Genomic DNA, 20,633 nt, shown 5'->3' with positions numbered 1-20,633 from the left:
AAAAAAAGTTTGTTACAAGTTTCAGAAAGAACTATAGAAACGTGCTTTACATGCTTTATGTGTAGTTTCCTTAGGACTCACTTAATGAGAGAAAAATAAAAGCCAACAAGCTTTATGCCATGCCTTTTTACAGGATATGGTTCATCGCCATATATTGTGAAGCAATTTACCAAATAATTGAATGCTTTATGAAGGCCTACTGCTAAGTTGTTTTGTTTGGTTGCTGTTTTTTTGTTGGTTGTTGTTGTTTTTGGTTCCTCGTGTGTGGTACTAAAACTCCGCATTATTCTGTTATTTATCTGAAACCAAGCAAAATTTACACGGCCTTATTTTTTATTCAGGTTTTTTTTTTATAGCATATTTAGTCAACTACTATGCTCAGAATGTCTCCCCTTATTTTGAGTTTCAGTGACGCTCCTATAATCTCTGTCCATTGTGCTGAAATGTTTCTCGCACGTACCTCTCTTTTTACAAGAGAACCGACACCCAAAACATTCAGGATTGCAATTTTGCAGTACTTTTAATAGCTATCACTAGGTGGACTGGTGGGAATTGTACACTAGATGTCAGTATGCACTCACAAACAAAAGCTCTTTATTTCCCACCCTTTTCTGTCGACACCCAAACCCAATTTTATTATTGTTGTCTAAGCGCTTGAGAAAACGTGAATGTGGTATTGGAAGCTGTGGACGTCCTGGAAGATCAAAATCGTTGGCCATCGTTGTTTACTTGTTGTAAGATAGGTTTTCTTCCCCTTTAAATTTTTATTTTTGGCGCAATGCTAAACAAAAGATCTGGGCCGTTTGGCTACGGCCTCGTTTTTCTTTTCTTGTTCCTTCGCACCATCAATGGAGACGTGAGCTATTCTATCCCGGAGGAGAATAAACGTGGATCTGTAATCGGGAATATAGCCAAGGATTTGGGACTAAATGTGGGCCAGCTTTCTGCTCGTAAAGCACGCATTGATCCTGAGGATGGCAACGTACAGCACTGCGGTATCAACCTCAAAACGGGTGACTTGATTATTCAAGAAAGGATTGACAGAGAGGGGCTTTGTGGCCAAAAGACATTGTGTGTTTTAAAACAAGAGTTCGTATTGGAAAACCCTTTAGAGTTATACAATATTAATATCCGTGTTGTTGACATTAATGATAATTCACCACAGTTTAAAGAAGACTCACTCAAATTTGAAATCCTAGAATCTGCGGCTAAAGGTGCTAAATTTCCTCTTAGAGAAGCACATGATGCAGATATCGGAGAAAATGCTGTTCAAAGCTATACTTTGCAGGGAAATGATCATTTCAAATTAATTTTAAATACTAAACCAGGGGGGCGAAAATATTGTGAATTGGTCCTAGACAAAGAATTGGACAGAGAAGATAAAAAGGATATCATGCTTTTATTGACTGCTTATGATGGCGGCTCTCCTCAGAAATCAGGAAGTGTAGTCATTCAAGTCATTGTGCTGGATGCTAATGATAATGTACCAGTGTTTAGTCAGGCAGTCTATAAAGCCAGTTTGCCTGAAAACTCTCCTCTTGATTATTTGGTGATCACTGTGAGTGCAAGGGATGTAGATGAAGGATTCAATAGCAAAATTACATATGCATTTGACCATGTTTCTGATGACAATAGTAATATATTTACTTTACACCCCAAAACTGGAGAAGTCAAAGTGGCTGGTGTTGTTGATTATGAGAAAGTAACATCATATGAAATGCAAATAAGTGCAGTAGATGGTCCAGGATTAATTTCTTATTGTTCTTTGATTATTGAAGTTATAGACACAAATGACAATTCCCCTGTAATACAGCTAAAATCATTGTCAAATTCAGTAGCAGAGAATGTACCACCTGGTACTGAGGTGGGCATCATTAATGTGCAGGACAGAGATTCTGAGCAAAATGGACAGGTGCGCTGCTCCATTCAACAAAATGTCCCCTTCAAGTTAGTTCCTTCCATAAAAAACTATTATTCACTCGTGACCACTGGACAACTTGACCGTGAACTAGTGTCAGATTACAACATTACAATCAGTGCGACTGACGAGGGCTCTCCTCTTCTTTCCTCCTTCAAAAGTGTTCACTTGTCTGTGGGAGACATCAACGACAACCCACCTGTGTTTGAGGAACAATCTTACAGCGCATATGTGAGTGAAAATAACAAAGCTGGCTCCACGTTATGTTCTGTTAGTGCTCGTGACCCCGACTGGAGACAGAATGGCACTGTAATTTATTCTTTGTTACCCGCTGAAGTGAACGGTGCTCTGGTGTCCTCCTATGTGTCTGTTAACGGAGACACGGGGGTGATCCACGCCGTCAGGTCGTTTGATCACGAAAACTTGAGGAGTTTTCAAGTCCACGTGATGGCCAGAGACAACGGTTCTCCTCCGTTGAGCAGCAACGTGAGCGTCAGTGTGTACGTGTCGGACCTGAATGACAACTCTCCTCAGATACTGTACCCCGCCCCGGAGGGCAACTCCTTCATGACCGAGCTGGTCCCCAAAGCTGCACACGGAGGCTCTGTGGTGTCCAAAGTGATTGCGGTGGACGCTGACTCTGGACAGAACGCTTGGCTGTCCTATCATATTGTCAAGTCCACAGATCCGGGACTTTTCACCATTGGTCTCCACAGTGGAGAGATCAGGACTCAGCGGGACATTTCGGAGTCTGACAACATGAAACAGAACCTGATTGTGGCCGTGAAAGATAACGGACAGCCCCCTCTCTCTGCCACCTGCTCCATGTATTTACTGATTTCGGATAACTTGGCTGAGGTGCCAGAACTGAAGGACATTTCTTATGACGACAATAATTCCAAAGTGACCTCTTACCTGATCATTGCCCTGGTGTCCGTGTCCACCTTCTTCCTGACCTTCATCATCATCGTCCTGGGTGTGAGGTTTTGTCGCAGGAGAAAACCCAGACTGTTGTTTGATGGAGCAGTTGCCATCCCCAGCACGTATCTCCCTTCTAATTACGCAGATGTTGACGGCACAGGAACTTTACGCAGCACCTACAACTATGATGCCTACTTGACAACAGGTTCCAGAACCAGCGACTTTAAGTTTGTGTCTTCCTACAATGACAACACGCTGCCTGCTGACCAGACTATCAGGAAAAGTCCAAGTGACTTTGTTGATGAGCTTCATGATTCTTTTGACCCTTTAGAGGTAGGCACTCTCAATAATTGTTTCTCTTTTTTTGCCCCCAGCAAACGTTTCGTCTGTTGTCCATTTGCACAGTTTCTAGTGAAATAATTTCCCTGCAAATGTGCTTTTACTTTTTGATTCCCTACCCAATAATTGTCATGATTTATTTTGCGTGCTGCAGGCGATGATGACTTTTCTATGCCAAATCTCTCAGCACAAATTTGATCATATTCCCTTAGATGTTAAATCTCTTAATTTGTCAGTGTTTGAAAAGCTAAGTCTTTGACTTTTTGGTTTTACCACGATGGTTTCCGTCAAGCATTCAGTGTGATCAATTCCCACTCAATGGCAATATGTCAGAATGGTTCTTTGTCTTTATGTGCTCTAATGTGACCAATCAAGTCTGCAGTCTGCCTGCTGCCCAAAAACAACTGGGACTGATTCCTGCAACCAGCATAACTGAACAATATATTGGAAAAATAGAATGGATGGTTATTTTTTTTATTGTTCTTTGTTACTTGTAATAATTATATAACACGAGGACCCAAGCATAATGTTGACAGTTTAAAAAAAAATCAAGTATTGGTTCTGAAGCAAAATGAGTAATTTTAGTTTAACTTTGGGTTATTTTTTTTCTCTCTAATAAATCAAAGTATTTGACTTGACATTGATATTACATGAAAACGGAAGATTACGTGGAGCGAGTTTCTACCTATAAAGCTACAAATGTTTTCTGTGAGGTCAGAGGTGACCGACATTTGGCCTGAGAGAGAGAGTTGCTCAAATTCTGTGTTGGAATTTCTCATAACGATCTTTGCTTGGTCATGACGAGTGCTCTCTTGCTCTTCTCACCAAACTCCTACTGATGAGCATTGCTTCATGTGCAGGGACAACGTCATATGCATGGAATAGACTTTGAGTTGTTGGAATTTTGTGCTTGGAAAAATGATTAATACAGTCTTTTAAATTGGATGAGTTTATATGTTGAAAATTTAATTTACAGGATAAATTCAGCATACTCCCAAAACTGATTGAATTAATAATTGAAGAGGTGTTTGCTAATATTATTTGGCTTAAACTTGTTTTATTTTGTTAAATGTAGTAGAAAGACTATTCAGAAACATGTGGATCTGTTTATAAATAATTCCTTTACACTTGAGAGACCAGGTGCCTCAATTAATGTCAGGAAGTGCAAAAACGGATTAGGTTTTTTGCTTTTATTTTATTTTATTTTATCATATATATATATATATATATATATATATATATATAATTATTATTATTATTAGAAAGTAAAAGTAGTCTATATGCATGTACTGCAAAGCCACGGCGAAATTTGAGCATGTCTCCAAAAAGGAGGAAGCATAACTTTGTCCTTTATTTATCTCCAATGGCGCAATGTCTTCTGGGTGAGATACAATATTTCGTATGGTTCCTTGTTGCCTTGTTCAAAGGTACCTTGCACTTAAATGTTTATTTGAGCTCGAGTGTTTAATCATGCATGTCTCTGTTCGGAGCCCTCTTCTCTGTCCATGGTGCTGAAATGCATTTTGCGTGTTTTTCTACTGACTCTGGAACACTTGTCGCTTCATACTCACTTCTCTCTTGTTATTTTCAGTTCATTAATTGTATCTGGTAAACAGTCTTTTACGAAGTTTACTTTTATATTGTGTTAACATGTTATTTTTGTACTTATATCAATTATACGCCAAAAGAAGAGTTCGATTTGATAAATGAACGCTCATGCAAAACTTAAGGCCCATAGATCACCATATGATTCCCGAGCGCGGCTGCTGCTGCTGCTGCTGCTGCTGCTGCTCACTGCTCCCTCAGGGCATGTGTCAAATGTGGAGAATGAATTTCGCCCCATTTAGGTGGGTGTGACAATCAGTTAATCTTAATAATAGGGGTGTGATACGGCAATGTTTTTTAGTTTTTTTTTTATAGTAGGTGTTGTGTCAAGAAATGTACTCTAGGTGTCAGTATGAGCTCATAAACAAAAAATATTGAAATTCCCTACAATGTCAAACACCCAACCCGGATTTTCATTTTGTAGCTCTGCTCGAGACGCATGACAAAGCTGCGTTGTTAAACGTTATCCGTGAAGATGATATTGATGTTTTTGTTTATCTAGTATAAACGGAGTTTAGATTATTCGCTGTGCAATGGAGAGCAAAGGATTTGCGATTTCTGGATATGGCCTTGTTTTTATTTTCCTTTTCCTTCACACCATCAATGGAGACGTGAGCTATACTATCCCAGAGGAGATGAAACGTGGATCCGTAATCGGTAATATCGCCAAGGATTTGGGACTAAATTTGAGCCAGTTGTCAGCTCGTAAAGCACGCATTGATCCAGAGGATAACAACGTACAGCACTGCGGTATCAAGCTCGACACGGGTGACTTGATTGTTCAGGAAAGGATTGACAGAGAGGGGCTTTGTGGCAAAAAGGCATCGTGTGTTTTAAAACAAGAGCTTGTACTGGAAAATCCTTTACAGCTGTATCGTATTAGTATCCGTGTTGCAGACATTAATGATAACGCTCCGCAGTTTAATGAAGACTTGCTAAAATTAGAAATTCGGGAATCAGCAGACAAGGGGGAGCGTTTTCTTGTGAGAGAAGCACATGATGCAGACATCGGAGAAAATTCAGTTCAAAGCTACACTTTGCAGGAGAATGATCATTTTAAATTAAATGTAAATACTAAAACAGGGGGACGGAAGTATTGTGAATTGGTTCTCGACAAAGAATTGGACAGAGAAGATAAAAATTACATCATGCTCTTGCTGACTGCATATGATGGCGGCTCTCCTCGGAGATCAGGAACAGTAGTCATTCACGTCACTGTGCTGGATGCTAATGATAACGCCCCATTGTTCAGTGAGACAGTTTACAAAGCCAGTCTGCCAGAAAACTCTCTCCTTGATACTTTGGTGATCACAGTGAATGCAAGTGATGCAGATGAAGGATTAAATAGTGAAATTACATATGCATTTGACCATGTTTCTGATGACAATAGTAATATATTTACTTTACACCCCAAAACTGGAGAAGTCAAAGTGGCTGGTGTTGTTGATTATGAGAAAATAACATCATATGAAATGCAAATTAGTGCCGTTGATGGCCTAGGATTGATTTCTTATTCTTCTTTAATTGTTGATGTGATTGACACAAATGACAACTCCCCCTTAATACAACTAAAATCATTGTCTAATCCAGTATCAGAGAATGTGTCACCTGGTACTGAGGTGGGCATCGTTAATGTGCAGGACAGAGATTCTCAGCAGAATGGACAGGTCCGCTGCTCCATTCAACAAAACGTCCCGTTTAAATTAATTCCTTCTATTAAAAACTATTATTCTCTGGTGACTACTGGACAACTTGACCGTGAACTAGTGTCAGATTATAACATAACAATCAGTGCCACTGACGAGGGCTCGCCTCCTCTGTCCTCCTCCAAAAGTTTTTACTTGTCTGTGGGAGACATCAACGACAACCCACCTGTGTTTGAGGAACAGTCCTACAGCGCATATGTGAGTGAAAATAACAAAGCTGGCTCCACTTTATGTTCTGTTAGTGCTCGAGACCCCGACTGGAGACAGAATGGAACCGTTATTTACTCTCTGTTACCTGCTGAGGTGAACAGTGCCCCGGTGTCCTCCTATGTGTCTGTTAACGGAGACACGGGGATGATCCATGCCGTCAGGTCGTTTGATTACGAACACTTGAGGAGTTTTCAAGTCCACGTGATGGCCAGAGACAACGGTTCTCCTCCGCTGAGCAGCAACGTGAGCGTCAGTGTGTACGTATCGGACGTGAACGACAACTCTCCTCAGATACTGTACCCCGCCCCGGAGGGCAACTCCTTCATGACCGAGCTGGTCCCCAAAGCTGCAAACGGAGGCTCAGTGGTGTCCAAAGTGATAGCGGTGGACGCCGACTCTGGACAGAACGCCTGGCTGTCCTACCATATTGTCAAGTCCACAGATCCGGGACTTTTCACCATTGGTCTACACAGTGGAGAGATCAGGACCCAGCGGGACATTTTAGAGTCTGACAGCATGAAACAGAACCTGATTGTGGCCGTGAAAGATAACGGACAGCCCCCTCTCTCTGCCACCTGCTCCATGTATTTACTGATTTCGGATAACTTGGCTGAGGTGCCAGAACTGAAGGACATTTCTTATGACGACAAGAATTCCAAAGTGACTTCTTACCTGATCATCGCCCTGGTGTCTGTGTCCACCTTTTTCCTGACCTTCATCATCATCGTCCTGGGTGTGAGGTTTTGTCGCAGGAGAAAGCCCAGACTGTTGTTTGATGGAGCAGTTGCCATCCCCAGCGCGTATCTCCCTCCTAATTACGCAGATGTTGACGGCACAGGAACTTTACGCAGCACCTACAACTATGACGCCTACTTGACAACAGGTTCCAGAACCAGCGACTTTAAGTTTATGTCTTCTTACAATGACCACACGCTGCCTGCTGACCAAACTCTGAAAAAAAGTCCTGCCGAATATGATGAGATATTTGGAGCTGCTGAAAGTCCTCCTGAGGTATGAGCAAGCGTCATACTTTGTTATTCATTCACCTCAACAATTAATTGTTTCACAAAGACATTTAATCATGGTGTTGTTGGTGGACTGATTCATTTGGTTAATTTGATTTGATTTCATCATGTTTGGCTTTTTTGATATTTTATTTTTAAATTAAAAAGAGCCAATTTGGGGCCATCTTGGTTTGATTAAATCCAAATTTAATTGAACTGGTTAGATGGTCACCGCCTGTGTGATCGACAAGGACACGTGATTTTGTTGCCATCCTTTTTTACTTTTCGGTATTTCATTCTCACCACATTCAATATCCGACATCCTCACACATTTCTAGCATGGGTGCAACAGTTTTTAAAGTTGTTTGTAACGTTTGGATTTTTTTTAATCCACGTGTTGGAGAACACTGCATTCGTACAATTTACAAAGAGAAGCTGTGTGTTATTTTTGTGACTGGCCCTGCGACTCTGATGGCTTATGCATTGTATTGGAATAGGTTCCACATCATATACTTGTGAAACATTTTGTTTCAGAGTATTAATAGTCTTCTTGTTGTAGGAAAAAGTCACTGAAATATATTATTTTATGGTGCTTTTAAGTGTGAAAATGAGGTTAGCTACCATTACCATTATATGCATCGCCTACAATCACAGCACTTGAAGCATGCACCGACCAACCGTGCTTCCTTGTTTAGCTCCTGTTTTCATTCATAGCAAAACTCAACTAACGAGTTTCTATTGCAATGAAGTCGTTTATTATTTGTTTTGTCTGAAAACGTATGCGGGGGTGGGGGCTAGTCACGTATCATTTGCAGTGCTTATACACAAGTGCTGGATGCTACAGTAGTATACCAGGGATTGCCAACATTTCATCTTCAGTGATACAAACTAGCGTCTTCCTCACTCCTGATCCTCGTGAGTTGGAGTTCTGCAGGTTTTAGACGTTCAGTCCTCTAACAGCTGATATGTAAAAATCGGGATAGTTATCACTGTGTTGTTTTGCTGGTAGCCTAGCCTGTTGCTATTATCAGCCGTATCGTTGAGTGCTTTTGAACGTTGGCCTGTTCCACTTGTCCAATGACAGCGCAATTGTTTCATTCGCAGCCAGTTGACAAATAGGCTTATTCGTTCAAGCTGGGGGAGGGAGCGGGACACGTGTGATTTTGACTGGATGAATTCAGACATGTCCTAAGAGCACGTCTGATGTAAAATTAAGATTCTCTAAAGTCACTGAACAAGTTAAACATCATTAGTTAAAATAACAATATTAGCCCTATAAATCTTTTACGGGCACAAAGTAGGCTATTGAAAAAAATGTTTTGGGTGATGGCTGAAATTAGATGACAATATCAGATTTTTTTATTTGTATTTTTTTTTAATGTCGAACCAAGATATCGTTTGTATTTACAGATTTGAGTATTGCCTAATAGGCTATAATGCACATAATTTCCTCAAGTTTGATAAATAAGTTCCGGTGTTTCCTGTTTGTGAAAAATACATGAGAGTTTGCAACGTTGTTGTTGTTTTTTGTAAGTGTGATAGTGCAAATCGACTGAAGATGGCGATATAGACCAGTCTTGAAATAATCAGTCTTTCTCTCTTGTGAAAAGGCATTTTGGCCGCACAAGCTTTTTGTCTGTTGAGGGGATAAATCAAAATTGTCGTTGCTTTTACGTGTACGATTACATTATGGAACTGTAGGATCTACTGCCAACATCTTCAGAACGGCTCTTTTTAACGATGGCGTCGAGGTGCGCTCCGTTTCAAGCGCGCACATTTTATTTCCTGCTCCTTTTGTTTCATTCCTCACATGGAGACGTGAGCTTTTCCTTCCCAGAGGAATTGAAACGAGGATCGGTTATTGGGAATTTAGCCAAGGAGCTTGGATTGGAGGCGAGCACGATGTCGAGCAGAAAAGCGCGCATCGACACGGACGGGAGCGGAAAACGTTACTGTGATCTAAATGTGAGAAATGGCGAGCTGCTTGTGGCCGACAGGATTGACAGAGAGGGGCTTTGTGGTGACAAGGCTTCGTGCGTCCTGAAACATGAGGTTGTGCTGCAGAATCCACTGGAACTTCATCGGATTAATCTGCACATTCAAGATATAAATGATAATGCACCACTATTTAATGATGGCTTGATTGATTTGGAGATACGGGAGTCAGCCGTCAAAGGAGCTCGTTTTGTGTTAGAAGAGGCCCATGATGCGGATGTAGGACAGAATTCAGTGCAGCAGTACATCCTAAAGAAAAATGAAAATTTTGTTTTGTCTGTTAGTGGTAACACAATAGAGTTTGTTCTTGATAAAGAGCTTGACCGTGAAAAGCAAAGTGAGATGAATTTGCTTCTTACAGCTTTAGATGGCGGCTCTCCTCAGAAATCAGGTACAGCAGTCATACATGTCACAGTGCTGGATGCTAATGATAACGCCCCTGTGTTCAGCCAGGCTGTTTATAAAGCCAGTCTGCCTGAAAATTCTCCCCCAGATACAATAGTGATTCGTGTTAGTGCTACTGATGATGATGAAGGAGTAAATGGGGAGGTTAATTATGATTTTGGACATGTTACAGAAGATGTGAAGAAGTTATTCAGCATTGATCGTAAATTGGGTGCAATAGCTGTAATTGGCACTGTTGACTATGAATCTAGCACATCATATGAAATCCGTGTGAAGGCAAAAGACGGACTAGGACTGTCAACATATGCCAAAGTTGTTATTTCCATTACTGACGTAAATGATAATGCTCCGGTAATTAATTTGGAATCACTGACTAATCCAGTCGCAGAAAATGTGCCACCAGATACTGAGGTGGCCATCATTAATGTGCAGGACAGAGACTCTGAGAAAAACGGACAGGTGCGCTGTTTCATTCAGCAAAATGTCCCCTTTAAATTAGTTCCTTCTATTAAAAACTATTATTCTCTGGTAACTACTGGACAACTTGACCGTGAACTAGTGTCAGATTACAACATTACGATTAGTGCGACTGACGAGGGCTCTCCTCCTCTGTCCTTCTCCAAAAGTGTTAACTTGTCTGTTGGAGACATTAATGACAACCCACCTGTGTTTGAGGAACAGTCCTACAGCGCATATGTGAGTGAAAATAACAAAGCTGGCTCCACTTTATGCACTGTGAGTGCTCGAGACCCCGACTGGAGACAGAACGGCACTGTGATTTACTCTTTGTTACCTGCTGAGGTTAACGGTGCCCCAGTGTCCTCCTACATTTCTGTTAATGGAGACACGGGGGTGATCCATGCCGTCAGGTCGTTTGATTATGAACACTTGAGGAGTTTTCAAGTCCACGTGATGGCCAGAGACAACGGTTCTCCTCCGCTGAGCAGCAACGTGAGCGTCAGTGTGTACGTGTCCGACATGAATGACAACTCTCCTCAGATACTGTACCCCGCCCCGGAGGGCAACTCCTTCATGACCGAGCTGGTCCCCAAAGCTGCAAACGGAGGCTCAGTGGTTTCCAAAGTGATAGCGGTGGACGCTGACTCTGGACAGAACGCCTGGCTGTCCTATCATATTGTCAAGTCCACAGATCCGGGACTTTTCACCATTGGTCTTCACAGTGGAGAGATCAGGACCCAGCGGGACATTTCGGAGTCTGACAGCATGAAACAGAACCTGATTGTGGCCGTGAAAGATAATGGACAGCCCCCTCTCTCTGCCACCTGCTCCATGTATTTACTGATTTCGGATAACTTGGCTGAGGTGCCAGAACTGAAGGACATTTCTTATGACGACAAGAATTCCAAAATGACCTCTTACCTAATCATCGCCCTGGTGTCAGTGTCCACCTTCTTCCTGACCTTCATCATCATCGTCCTGGGTGTGAGGTTTTGTCACAGGAGAAAGCCCAGACTGTTGTTTGATGGAGCAGTTGCCATCCCCAGCGCGTATCTCCCTCCTAATTACGCAGATGTTGACGGCACAGGAACTTTACGCAGCACCTACAACTATGACGCCTACTTGACAACGGGTTCGAGAACCAGCGACTTTAAGTTTGTTTCTTCTTACAATGACAACACGCTGCTTGCTGACCAGACTCTCAGGAAAAGTCCAAGTGACTTTACTGATGACCTTCACGATTCTTTTGACCCTTTGGAGGTAGGCACCTTTACTAATCTAAGGTTACTGATATTATTGTTCAGAAAGAACATAAACAATGTGAAAATCATACTTGTATGAGGACATTTTTTTAATATTTTGATGGGCCAATTGTAGGCTGTAGTTTGATATTTCTATTGCATCTGAACAGTTATGTTGGCTTCATTCGACTTTTGAGCGTTTCCATTGTTTTCACTGTGGAGGTTCATTCCTATAGATTTTATGTATACTGTTAGCATAGGACTGGATTTGAGTGTAAATAATTTTGAATGTGTTCATAGTCAGCAAGTGTAGTTACATACACACTTTTATTAACTTCGGTTGAAGTTGTTCATGTCAAGGTTGCCCGCATGGATTGCCTTTAATTGCTTTTGTTTGAGCTATATAATGATTCATTTAGTTATATTTACTGTCATAAATTATCACAGTAAATCACACAGCAGGAACTATTAGGTCTATTAAGATTATTTAAGATTTATGATACTTGTACTAGTCCCACAATAGGGAAAGTAATAAAGCTTATCTTAAATAAAGGAACGCAGAAGAAAAGAAATGCCACATATTTTCATATTACACATTTTGTAGTCGCTCTCTAAGATGACATTGATGTCATCCATTATTTTGGTTTTGCTCTCACACAAAAGATAATAAAACATTTCCCTGCATTGCAAAATAACAATGTTGTGATGTTATCTAGTTGCAACTATAAAAATGTCTTAATTGTATTTTATTTTTTACATTTTTCCAATTTTAGTATGACAACACATAACATTTTTTCTTCTAAATGAGCTGCATCAAAATTAATGTGACCAACGGCATGATAACGTGATTGTGGATCTTAATGATAATCAACCGTACCAAACTTGTAAATTCACTGTCCAGCAGACTAAAACAAACAAACAACAACAACACAGCAACGCTGCACTCAAGACCTTCTCATAATTTTGATCACATACCACATCTACATGAATAAAATTGTGGCGTGGCAATATGTGAGCATGATTTATTTTTTTAAATAGCAACAATATCATACATGTAGGCCAACAGTATGTAGGCCCTATACTCTAAATGGATGAGCAAGTAAAATCACTATAAAGCACATAGTTAATACACTTTGCGACATACGTTAGGATTCTTTCAGTCTTTTCTTAAAAAATGTATTCCCTTTTTTTTTTGCTTCAGTGTATCTTATTTTGTATCATATCTTAAGCAGAATGGACGGATAATTGTACAAACCGTTTTGGGGGTTGGTTATGTTGTTATTTTCCACACACAAAACGTGACACTTAATAAGAAAGAAAAGTATCCATGAAGCTTCTTGTGGTGCATGTTTGATTTTATAAAAAGGTATTTGTGACAAATGCTGTTGTGAAACACTTAGGAAAAATATTGAGCAATTTTGCTACGGGTTAGTTTTTTGAAGTAACTTCACTGAGGAAGCTAACCTTTATCCGTTGTTTTTGTCTTAGCAAAAAATGTTGGCCATTGATGATTTGTATAGTTCAGGTGGTCAATGTGTTCAGAAAGTCTCATGCTGGTTGTGTCAAGATAGAGTTGAAGCATTTGTGGCTCATTTGTCGTCGCTGGTTTCACCTCTGTCCATGGTCCTGAAATTATGTTGCTGCTGCCCCCCTCCCCCCCCAGTCCGCCAGCTGACACTATATTTTTCAAACTTTGCTCTTGTTACATAACTTTTAGCTAATTATTATAGTATTTTACATGCACCTACATTTTGTTTTTAGAGATGTTGCATGTATCTTGATATTACTCTTTAATTCTGATATGCACTTTTAAAAAGTCTACTTTGATAAATGAGCGACCATGAAAAACCTGTGAATGACTATTTACAGTAGGCTAACTATGTTTTGTACCAGCTGTTATGGCGAAAAATATACTCTAGATGTCAGTATGCACTCATGAAAAACAAGTCTTGGATTTCACACCCATTTGCAACGACACACAAGCCAGATTTTATTGTTGTAGCTCTACACGGTCTAGACGCTTGAGAACAGGACTTCGGTGTAAAAATCTGTGGATATCCGAGAAGATCATATATTATCGTTCATCTTTTGTTTTATCTTTTTTTGCGGTGCAATGGGGAACAAAATATTTTCGCCTTGCTGCCACAGACTCGTTGTTTTTTTCCTTTTCCTCCACACCATCAATGGAGACATGAGCTATTCTGTCCCGGAGGAGATGAAACGTGGATCTCTAATTGGGAATATTGCCAAGGATTTGGGATTAAATGTGGGCCAGCTATTTGCTCGTAAAGCGCGCATTGATGCAGAGGATGGCGACGTGCAACACTGCGGCATCAACCTCAACACGGGTGATTTGATTGTTCAGGAGAGGATTGACAGAGAAGATCTTTGTGGCAAAAAGGCATCCTGTTTATTAAAACAGGAACTAGTATTTGAAAACCCATTCGAGCTACATCGTATTAGTATCCATGTACTGGATATCAATGATAACTCACCACAGTTTAATGAGGATTCACTTAAATTTGAAATCCGAGAATCAGCAGTTAAGGGTGCTCATTTTCTTCTTGGCGAAGCACATGATGGTGACATCGGAGAAAATTCAGTTCAAAGCTACACTTTACAACAGAATGATAATTTCAAATTAAATGTAAATACTAAACCAGGGGGACGGAAGTATTGTGAATTGGTCCTAGACAAAGAATTGGACAGAGAAGATAAAAATGACATCATGCTCTTGCTGACTGCTTATGATGGCGGCTCTCCTCAGAGATCAGGAACAGTAGTCATACATGTCAATGTGCTGGATGCTAATGACAATGTACCAGTGTTTAGTCAGAAAGTCTATAAAGCCAGTCTGCCTGAAAACTCTCCTGCTGATACATTGGTGACCACAGTGAGTGCAAGTGATGCAGATGAAGGATTAAATAGTGAAATTACATACGCATTTGACCATTCTTCTGATGACAAAAGTAATGTATTTACTTTACACCCCAAAACTGGAGAAGTCAAAGTGGCTGGTATTGTTGATTATGAGAAAGTAACATCACATGAAATGCAAATAAGCGCTAAAGATGGTCTGGGATTAATTTCTTATTCTACTTTATTTGTTGAAATTCTTGATACAAATGATAATTACCCAGTAATACAGTTAAAATCATTGTCTAATCCAGTATCAGAAAATGTGCCACAAGGTACGGAGGTGGGCATCATTCATGTACAAGACAGAGATTCTAATCAGAACGGACAGGTGCATTGCTCTATTCAACAAAATGTCCCCTTTAAATTAGTTCCTTCTATTAAAAACTATTATTCTTTGGTAACTACAGGACAACTTGACCGTGAACTAGTGTCAGATTATAACATTACAATCAGTGCCACTGACGAGGGCTCTCCTCCTTTGTCCTCCAACAAAAGTGTTAACTTGTCTGTGGGAGACATCAACGACAACCCACCTGTGTTTGAGGAACAGTCCTACAACGCATATGTGAGTGAAAATAACAAAGCTGGCTCCATGTTATGTTCTGTTAGTGCTCGTGACCCCGACTGGAGACAGAATGGCACTGTAATTTACTCTCTTTTACCCACTGAGGTGAACGGTGCCCCTGTGTCCTCCTATGTGTCTGTTAATGGAGACACGGGGATGATCCATGCCGTCAGATCTTTTGATTACGAACACTTGAGGAGTTTTCAAGTCCATGTGATGGCCAGAGACAACGGTTCTCCTCCGCTGAGCAGCAACGTGAGCGTCAGTGTGTACATATCGGACCTGAATGACAACTCTCCTCAGATACTGTACCCCGCCCCGGAGGGCAACTCCTTCATGACCGAGCTGGTCCCCAAAGCTGCACACGGAGGCTCTGTTGTGTCCAAAGTTATAGCGGTGGACGCCGACTCTGGACAGAACGCCTGGCTGTCCTATTATATTGTCAAGTCCACAGATCCGGGACTTTTCACCATTGGTCTCCACAGTGGAGAGATCAGGACCCAGCGGGACATTTCGGAGTCTGACAGCATGAAACAGAACCTGATTGTGGCCGTGAAAGATAACGGACAGCCCCCTCTCTCTGCCACCTGCTCCATGTATTTACTAATTTCGGATAACTTGGCTGAGGTGCCAGAACTGAAGGACATTTCTTATGACGAAAATAATTCCAAAGTGACTTCTTACCTGATCATCGCCCTGGTGTCTGTGTCCACCTTCTTCCTGACCTTCATCATCATCGTCCTGGGTGTGAGGTTTTGTCGCAGGAGAAAGCCCAGACTGTTGTTTGATGGAGCAGTTGCCATCCCCAGTGCGTATCTCCCTCCTAATTACGCAGATGTTGACGGCACAGGAACTTTACGCAGCACCTACAACTATGACGCCTACTTGACAACCGGTTCCAGAACCAGTGACTTTAAGTTTGTGTCTTCTTACAATGACAACACGCTGCCTGCTGACCAAACTCTCAGGAAAAGTCCAAGTGACTTTGTTGATGACCTTCACGATTCTTTCGACCCCTTGGAGGTAGGCCTATATGCTAGCATTTAAACATTTAAGTTATTTCAGAATATTTATTTGTGGCTCAGTGTGAGAATTTTTTCATGATGGCCTTCTGACAACTATCCTATAACTCATTTTACAAATCTTACAATGACAAGACGATTCCTGCTGACCAGACTCTCAGAAAAAGTCCAAGTGACTTTGATGAGATGTTTGGAGATGCTCACAACTCTCCAGAAGTAGAACACAACACTATTTATTTTAGTTTTACTTGTTGTTTGCCAAATACATGCTTTTTTCATTCAGTCTTTGTTTTAGCATTTTGAACAACTGGATGTTGTTCAAATATAGGTAACAATCGTTAAAGGTTTACAAGGGGTGTCCTGTTCAGGGCCATGGGAAACCTGAAGCCTATTCCAACTAATGAAAGTTCAAACTGCATCCTGGCTTGGTTGTTACTCAGTCATAAAAAATCCAAAATCTGGGACCAACAATTCCTTCTGGATTTTTCAACTTTATTTCAAAGGTCAGTTCATAAGGTTCAATTGTGCTGGTTTTGTTTATGTTGGGTCGCCTTTTGGTAAGCCTTGATATGCACATTGGCTTCTGCATGGGCTGCTCGAGTGTTTATTGGGTTGTTATTTGGGGCCAATATAAATTTGAGCTTGTAGAACTCCCCATGCAGCTTGAGCAAAGAAAGATGTCGTTATTGTTTTAGATTTGTATATGCCTCTTCGTAAATTCTATAATATTCTGCATTGATGTGTTTTAGTCTCATTACCTAGTCCGAAAATATATAGTTTTGTGCTGCTGTGACAGCTTGGCATTGCAGTCTGATTTTATCAAAAACATTTCCACACATAGTAATTATATATGCACATGTCAAGTATTTTTTGATTCCATGTAGTCATTTTATTGCATTAATTATACAGATTGTTTCTGTAAATGCAACATGTTTCCTGATTATCAATTCATAGTAGTTTTGGAGTTTAATCTAGAGTAGTTCTCATGCAAATCATTTTCTGAGCAGATACATATAATTTCATGCAGTGAGAGTGATTTGCTCATTTGACATTGTTTCCTTAATTAAAAAATATTTAATGTGAGTTTTGTGGCACTATATATTTGCATTATGTTTCCTGTAAAGTGCCTACAGCTGTTGCTGGTGTATCCCTTAACAAATTAGTCCAGTGCATGTGTTTCATGTTATGAGGGAGTTTCTCTAAAAACAATATACATCTACTAAAATAAGTCTTCACTTGGTTTTCCTACTTTCAATGTATGGTTATTGTCTATATGCTTGCTTTCAATAATTACTATCACATCTGAAAAAAACTAATTTGCATTTGAACCATTCAGTCTCAGTGGTGAATGGTGATGTCAACTGTATTTGCAGATTATGTCACGTGGGCTGTATTTGCAGAATAATTCGACCATTTGATTCTATTTTGAATAGATTTTGAGCTGTTGTAGTGCATTTAAAGAACGAAACACTTCGGAACATGAATTTATTATTATTATTATTATTATTATTATTATTATTATTATTATTATTATTATTATTATTATTATTATTATTATTATTATTATTATCATCACCACCACCATCATCATAATTGTTAAATATTGATTGCACTTTTTAAGCAAATTCATTCACGTGCAGCTTGTGTTGCTTTTTGCTAAACAGCAACCAAGGCCGGAAACACTTTTTCCCCCGAATTTAGCTTGTGATTCAGGTAATTTGTCACAAAAAGCTAATATAATGACCGTAATTAGACATTATCAAGTACACAAGCAGGTATTTATTTCGTTCATAAGTAATAATTTTAATTTAGTTTTAGAGAAATTATTCCTTGCTTGACATAAAGTAGTAGATATTTAGCTGACGAATGCTATAAAAACATGTTTTTTTCGTGAAACATAATTAAAACATGTTGGTTGCAAACGAAGTTTTTTCCCCACTGTTTTTGTTAGAAGAAATATAGGCTATACTATAATGATCATAAAAATATTATTGACAACAAACTGTACTCACGGTGGCGCAATAGACCAGCCTTTAAATTGTTAAACGCCCTTTTTCATCTGTAGTGGACTGACATGCTTGCATGCAGTGATTTGGGAGACCACATTTTTCTCCAGACCTCTCGGAAGGCGACCATGATGGATTCTGAAATGTCTTCGTTTACATCGCGCACCTTTTATTTATTTTTCATTTTCCTTTTGCTGCATTCCTCACATGGAGACGTGAGCTTTTCCTTTCCAGAGGAGATGAAACAAGGATCTGTTATTGGAAATTTAGCCAAGGAGCTCAGGTTGGAGACCAGCGCGCTGTCCATCAGAAAAGCGCGCATCGACACGGACGGGAGCGGAAAACGTTACTGTGATCTAAACGTGAGAAATGGCGAGCTGCTTGTGACAGACAGGATTGACAGAGAGGTGCTTTGTGGCAATAAGGCTTCATGTGTCCTAAAACAGGAAGTCGTGCTGGAGAATCCACTTGAGCTTCATCGAATTAATTTACATATTCAAGATATAAATGATAATGCGCCACTATTTAATGATGGCTTGATTGAATTGGAGATACGGGAGTCAGCCGTTAAAGGAGCTCGTTTTGTGTTAGAGGAGGCGCACGATGCAGATATAGGACAACATTCGGTGCAGCAGTACATCTTAAGGAAAAATGATAATTTCGTTTTGGCTGTCAGTGGTAACACACTAGAACTCGTTCTTGACAAGGAACTTGACCGTGAGCAGCAACGGGAAATGAATTTGCTTCTCACAGCTTTAGATGGCGGCTCTCCTCAGAAATCAGGTACAGCAGTCATACACGTCACAGTGCTGGATGCTAATGATAACGCCCCTGTGTTCAGCCAGGCTGTTTATAAAGCCAGTCTGCCTGAAAACTCTCCCCCAGATACAATAGTGATTCGTGTTAGTGCTACTGATGATGATGAAGGAGTAAATGGGGAGGTTAGTTATGATTTTGGACATGTTACAGAAGATGTGAAGAAGTTATTCATTATTGATCGTAAAGTGGGTGCAATAGCTGTAATTGGCACTGTTGACTATGAATCTAGCACATCATATGAAATCCGTGTGAGGGCAAAAGACGGGCTAGGACTGTCAACATATGCTAATGTGGTTATCTCAATCACTGATGTGAATGATAATGCCCCTGAGATCAATTTAAAGTCACTGTCTAAATCAGTAGCTGAGAATGTGTTACCTGGTACTGAGGTGGGCATCATTAATGTGCAGGATGGAGATTCTGAGCAGAATGGACAGGTGCGTTGCTCCATTCAACAAAATGTCCCCTTTAAATTAATTCCTTCTATTAAAAATTATTATTCTTTAGTGACCACAGGACAGCTGGACCGTGAATTAGTGTCAGATTACAACATTACAATCAGTGCCATTGACGAGGGCTCTCCTCCTCTGTCCTCCTTTAAAAGTGTTCACTTGTCTGTGGGAGACATCAACGACAACCCACCTGTGTTTGAGGAACAGTCCTACAGCGCACATGTGAGTGAAAATAACAAAGCTGGCTCCACTTTATGCTCAGTGAGTGCTCGAGACCCCGACTGGAGACAGAATGGCACAGTAATTTACTCTCTCTTACCTGCTGAGGTGAATGGTGCACCGGTGTCCTCCTATGTGTCTGTTAACGGAGACACTGGTGTGATCCACGCCGTCAGTTCGTTTGATTACGAACACTTGAGGAGTTTTCAAGTCCACGTGATGGCCAGAGACAACGGTTCTCCTCCGCTGAGCAGCAACGTGAGCGTCAGTGTGTACATATCGGACCTGAATGACAACTCTCCTCAGATACTGTACCCCGCCCCGGAGGGCAACTCCTTCATGACCGAGCTGGTCCCCAAAGCTGCACATGGAGGCTCTGTGGTGTCCAAAGTGATAGCGGTGGACGCCGACTCTGGACAGAACGCCTGGCTGTCCTATCATATTGTCAAGTCCACAGATCCAGGACTTTTCACCATTGGTCTCCACAGTGGAGAGATTAGGACCCTGCGGGACATTTTGGAGTCTGACAGCATGAAACAAAACCTGATTGTGGCCGTGAAAGATAACGGACAGCTCCCTCTCTCTGCCACCTGCTCCATTTATTTACTCATTTCGGATAACTTGGCTGAGGTGCCAGAACTGAAGGACATTTCTTATGACGACAAGAATTCCAAAGTGACCTCTTACTTGATCATCGCCTTGGTGTCCGTGTCCACCTTCTTCCTGACCTTCATCATCATCGTCCTGGGTGTGAGGTTTTGTCGCAGGAGAAAGCCCAGACTGTTGTTTGATGGAGCAGTTGCCATCCCCAGCGCGTATCTCCCTCCT

At 40.8% G+C, this 20,633-nt stretch overlaps 3 protein-coding genes across 28 annotated transcripts in view; all 3 read left to right on the top strand.

The window, feature by feature from the left end:
• The window catches only part of LOC147168452 (protocadherin gamma-A11-like), a 284,949-nt gene that overhangs the window by 46,631 nt on the left and 217,685 nt on the right, over nucleotides 1–20,633 (top strand). The window contains exon 1 of one of the 26 annotated variants that reach the window (XM_086084315.1): nucleotides 623–3,172. The exons of 22 other annotated variants lie outside the window; for them this stretch is intronic. In XM_086084315.1, the coding sequence (XP_085940441.1) occupies nucleotides 779–3,172 (2,394 nt within the window). In that variant the 5' untranslated portion in view covers nucleotides 623–778. Of the gene's footprint in view, nucleotides 1–622; nucleotides 3,173–9,313; nucleotides 11,823–20,633 lie in introns of those variants that run through there. 3 more of the 26 variants (XM_086084337.1, XM_086084329.1, XM_086084348.1) reach the window with 3 other exon arrangements.
• Nucleotides 5,112–19,933, top strand: LOC147168460 (protocadherin beta-16-like). Its single transcript, XM_086084354.1, has 2 exons — nucleotides 5,112–7,710; nucleotides 19,739–19,933. Exons 1-2 carry the CDS (start codon nucleotides 5,317–5,319, stop codon nucleotides 19,784–19,786), a joined length of 2,442 nt encoding a protein of 813 aa, XP_085940480.1. The 5' UTR covers nucleotides 5,112–5,316; the 3' UTR covers nucleotides 19,787–19,933.
• LOC147168461 (protocadherin beta-16-like) lies at nucleotides 13,757–16,402 on the top strand. The gene is made up of 2 exons (XM_086085493.1): nucleotides 13,757–16,310; nucleotides 16,373–16,402. Exons 1-2 carry the CDS (start codon nucleotides 13,917–13,919, stop codon nucleotides 16,400–16,402), a joined length of 2,424 nt encoding a protein of 807 aa, XP_085941619.1. The 5' UTR covers nucleotides 13,757–13,916.

This window comes from Leptonotus elevatus, chromosome 9 (assembly GCF_054856555.1).
Source record: "Leptonotus elevatus isolate MCC_2025b chromosome 9, RoL_Lele_1.0, whole genome shotgun sequence".
NCBI classification, from domain to species: Eukaryota; Metazoa; Chordata; class Actinopteri; order Syngnathiformes; family Syngnathidae; genus Leptonotus; species Leptonotus elevatus.
This window is presented reverse-complemented; position numbering and strand designations above follow the sequence as displayed.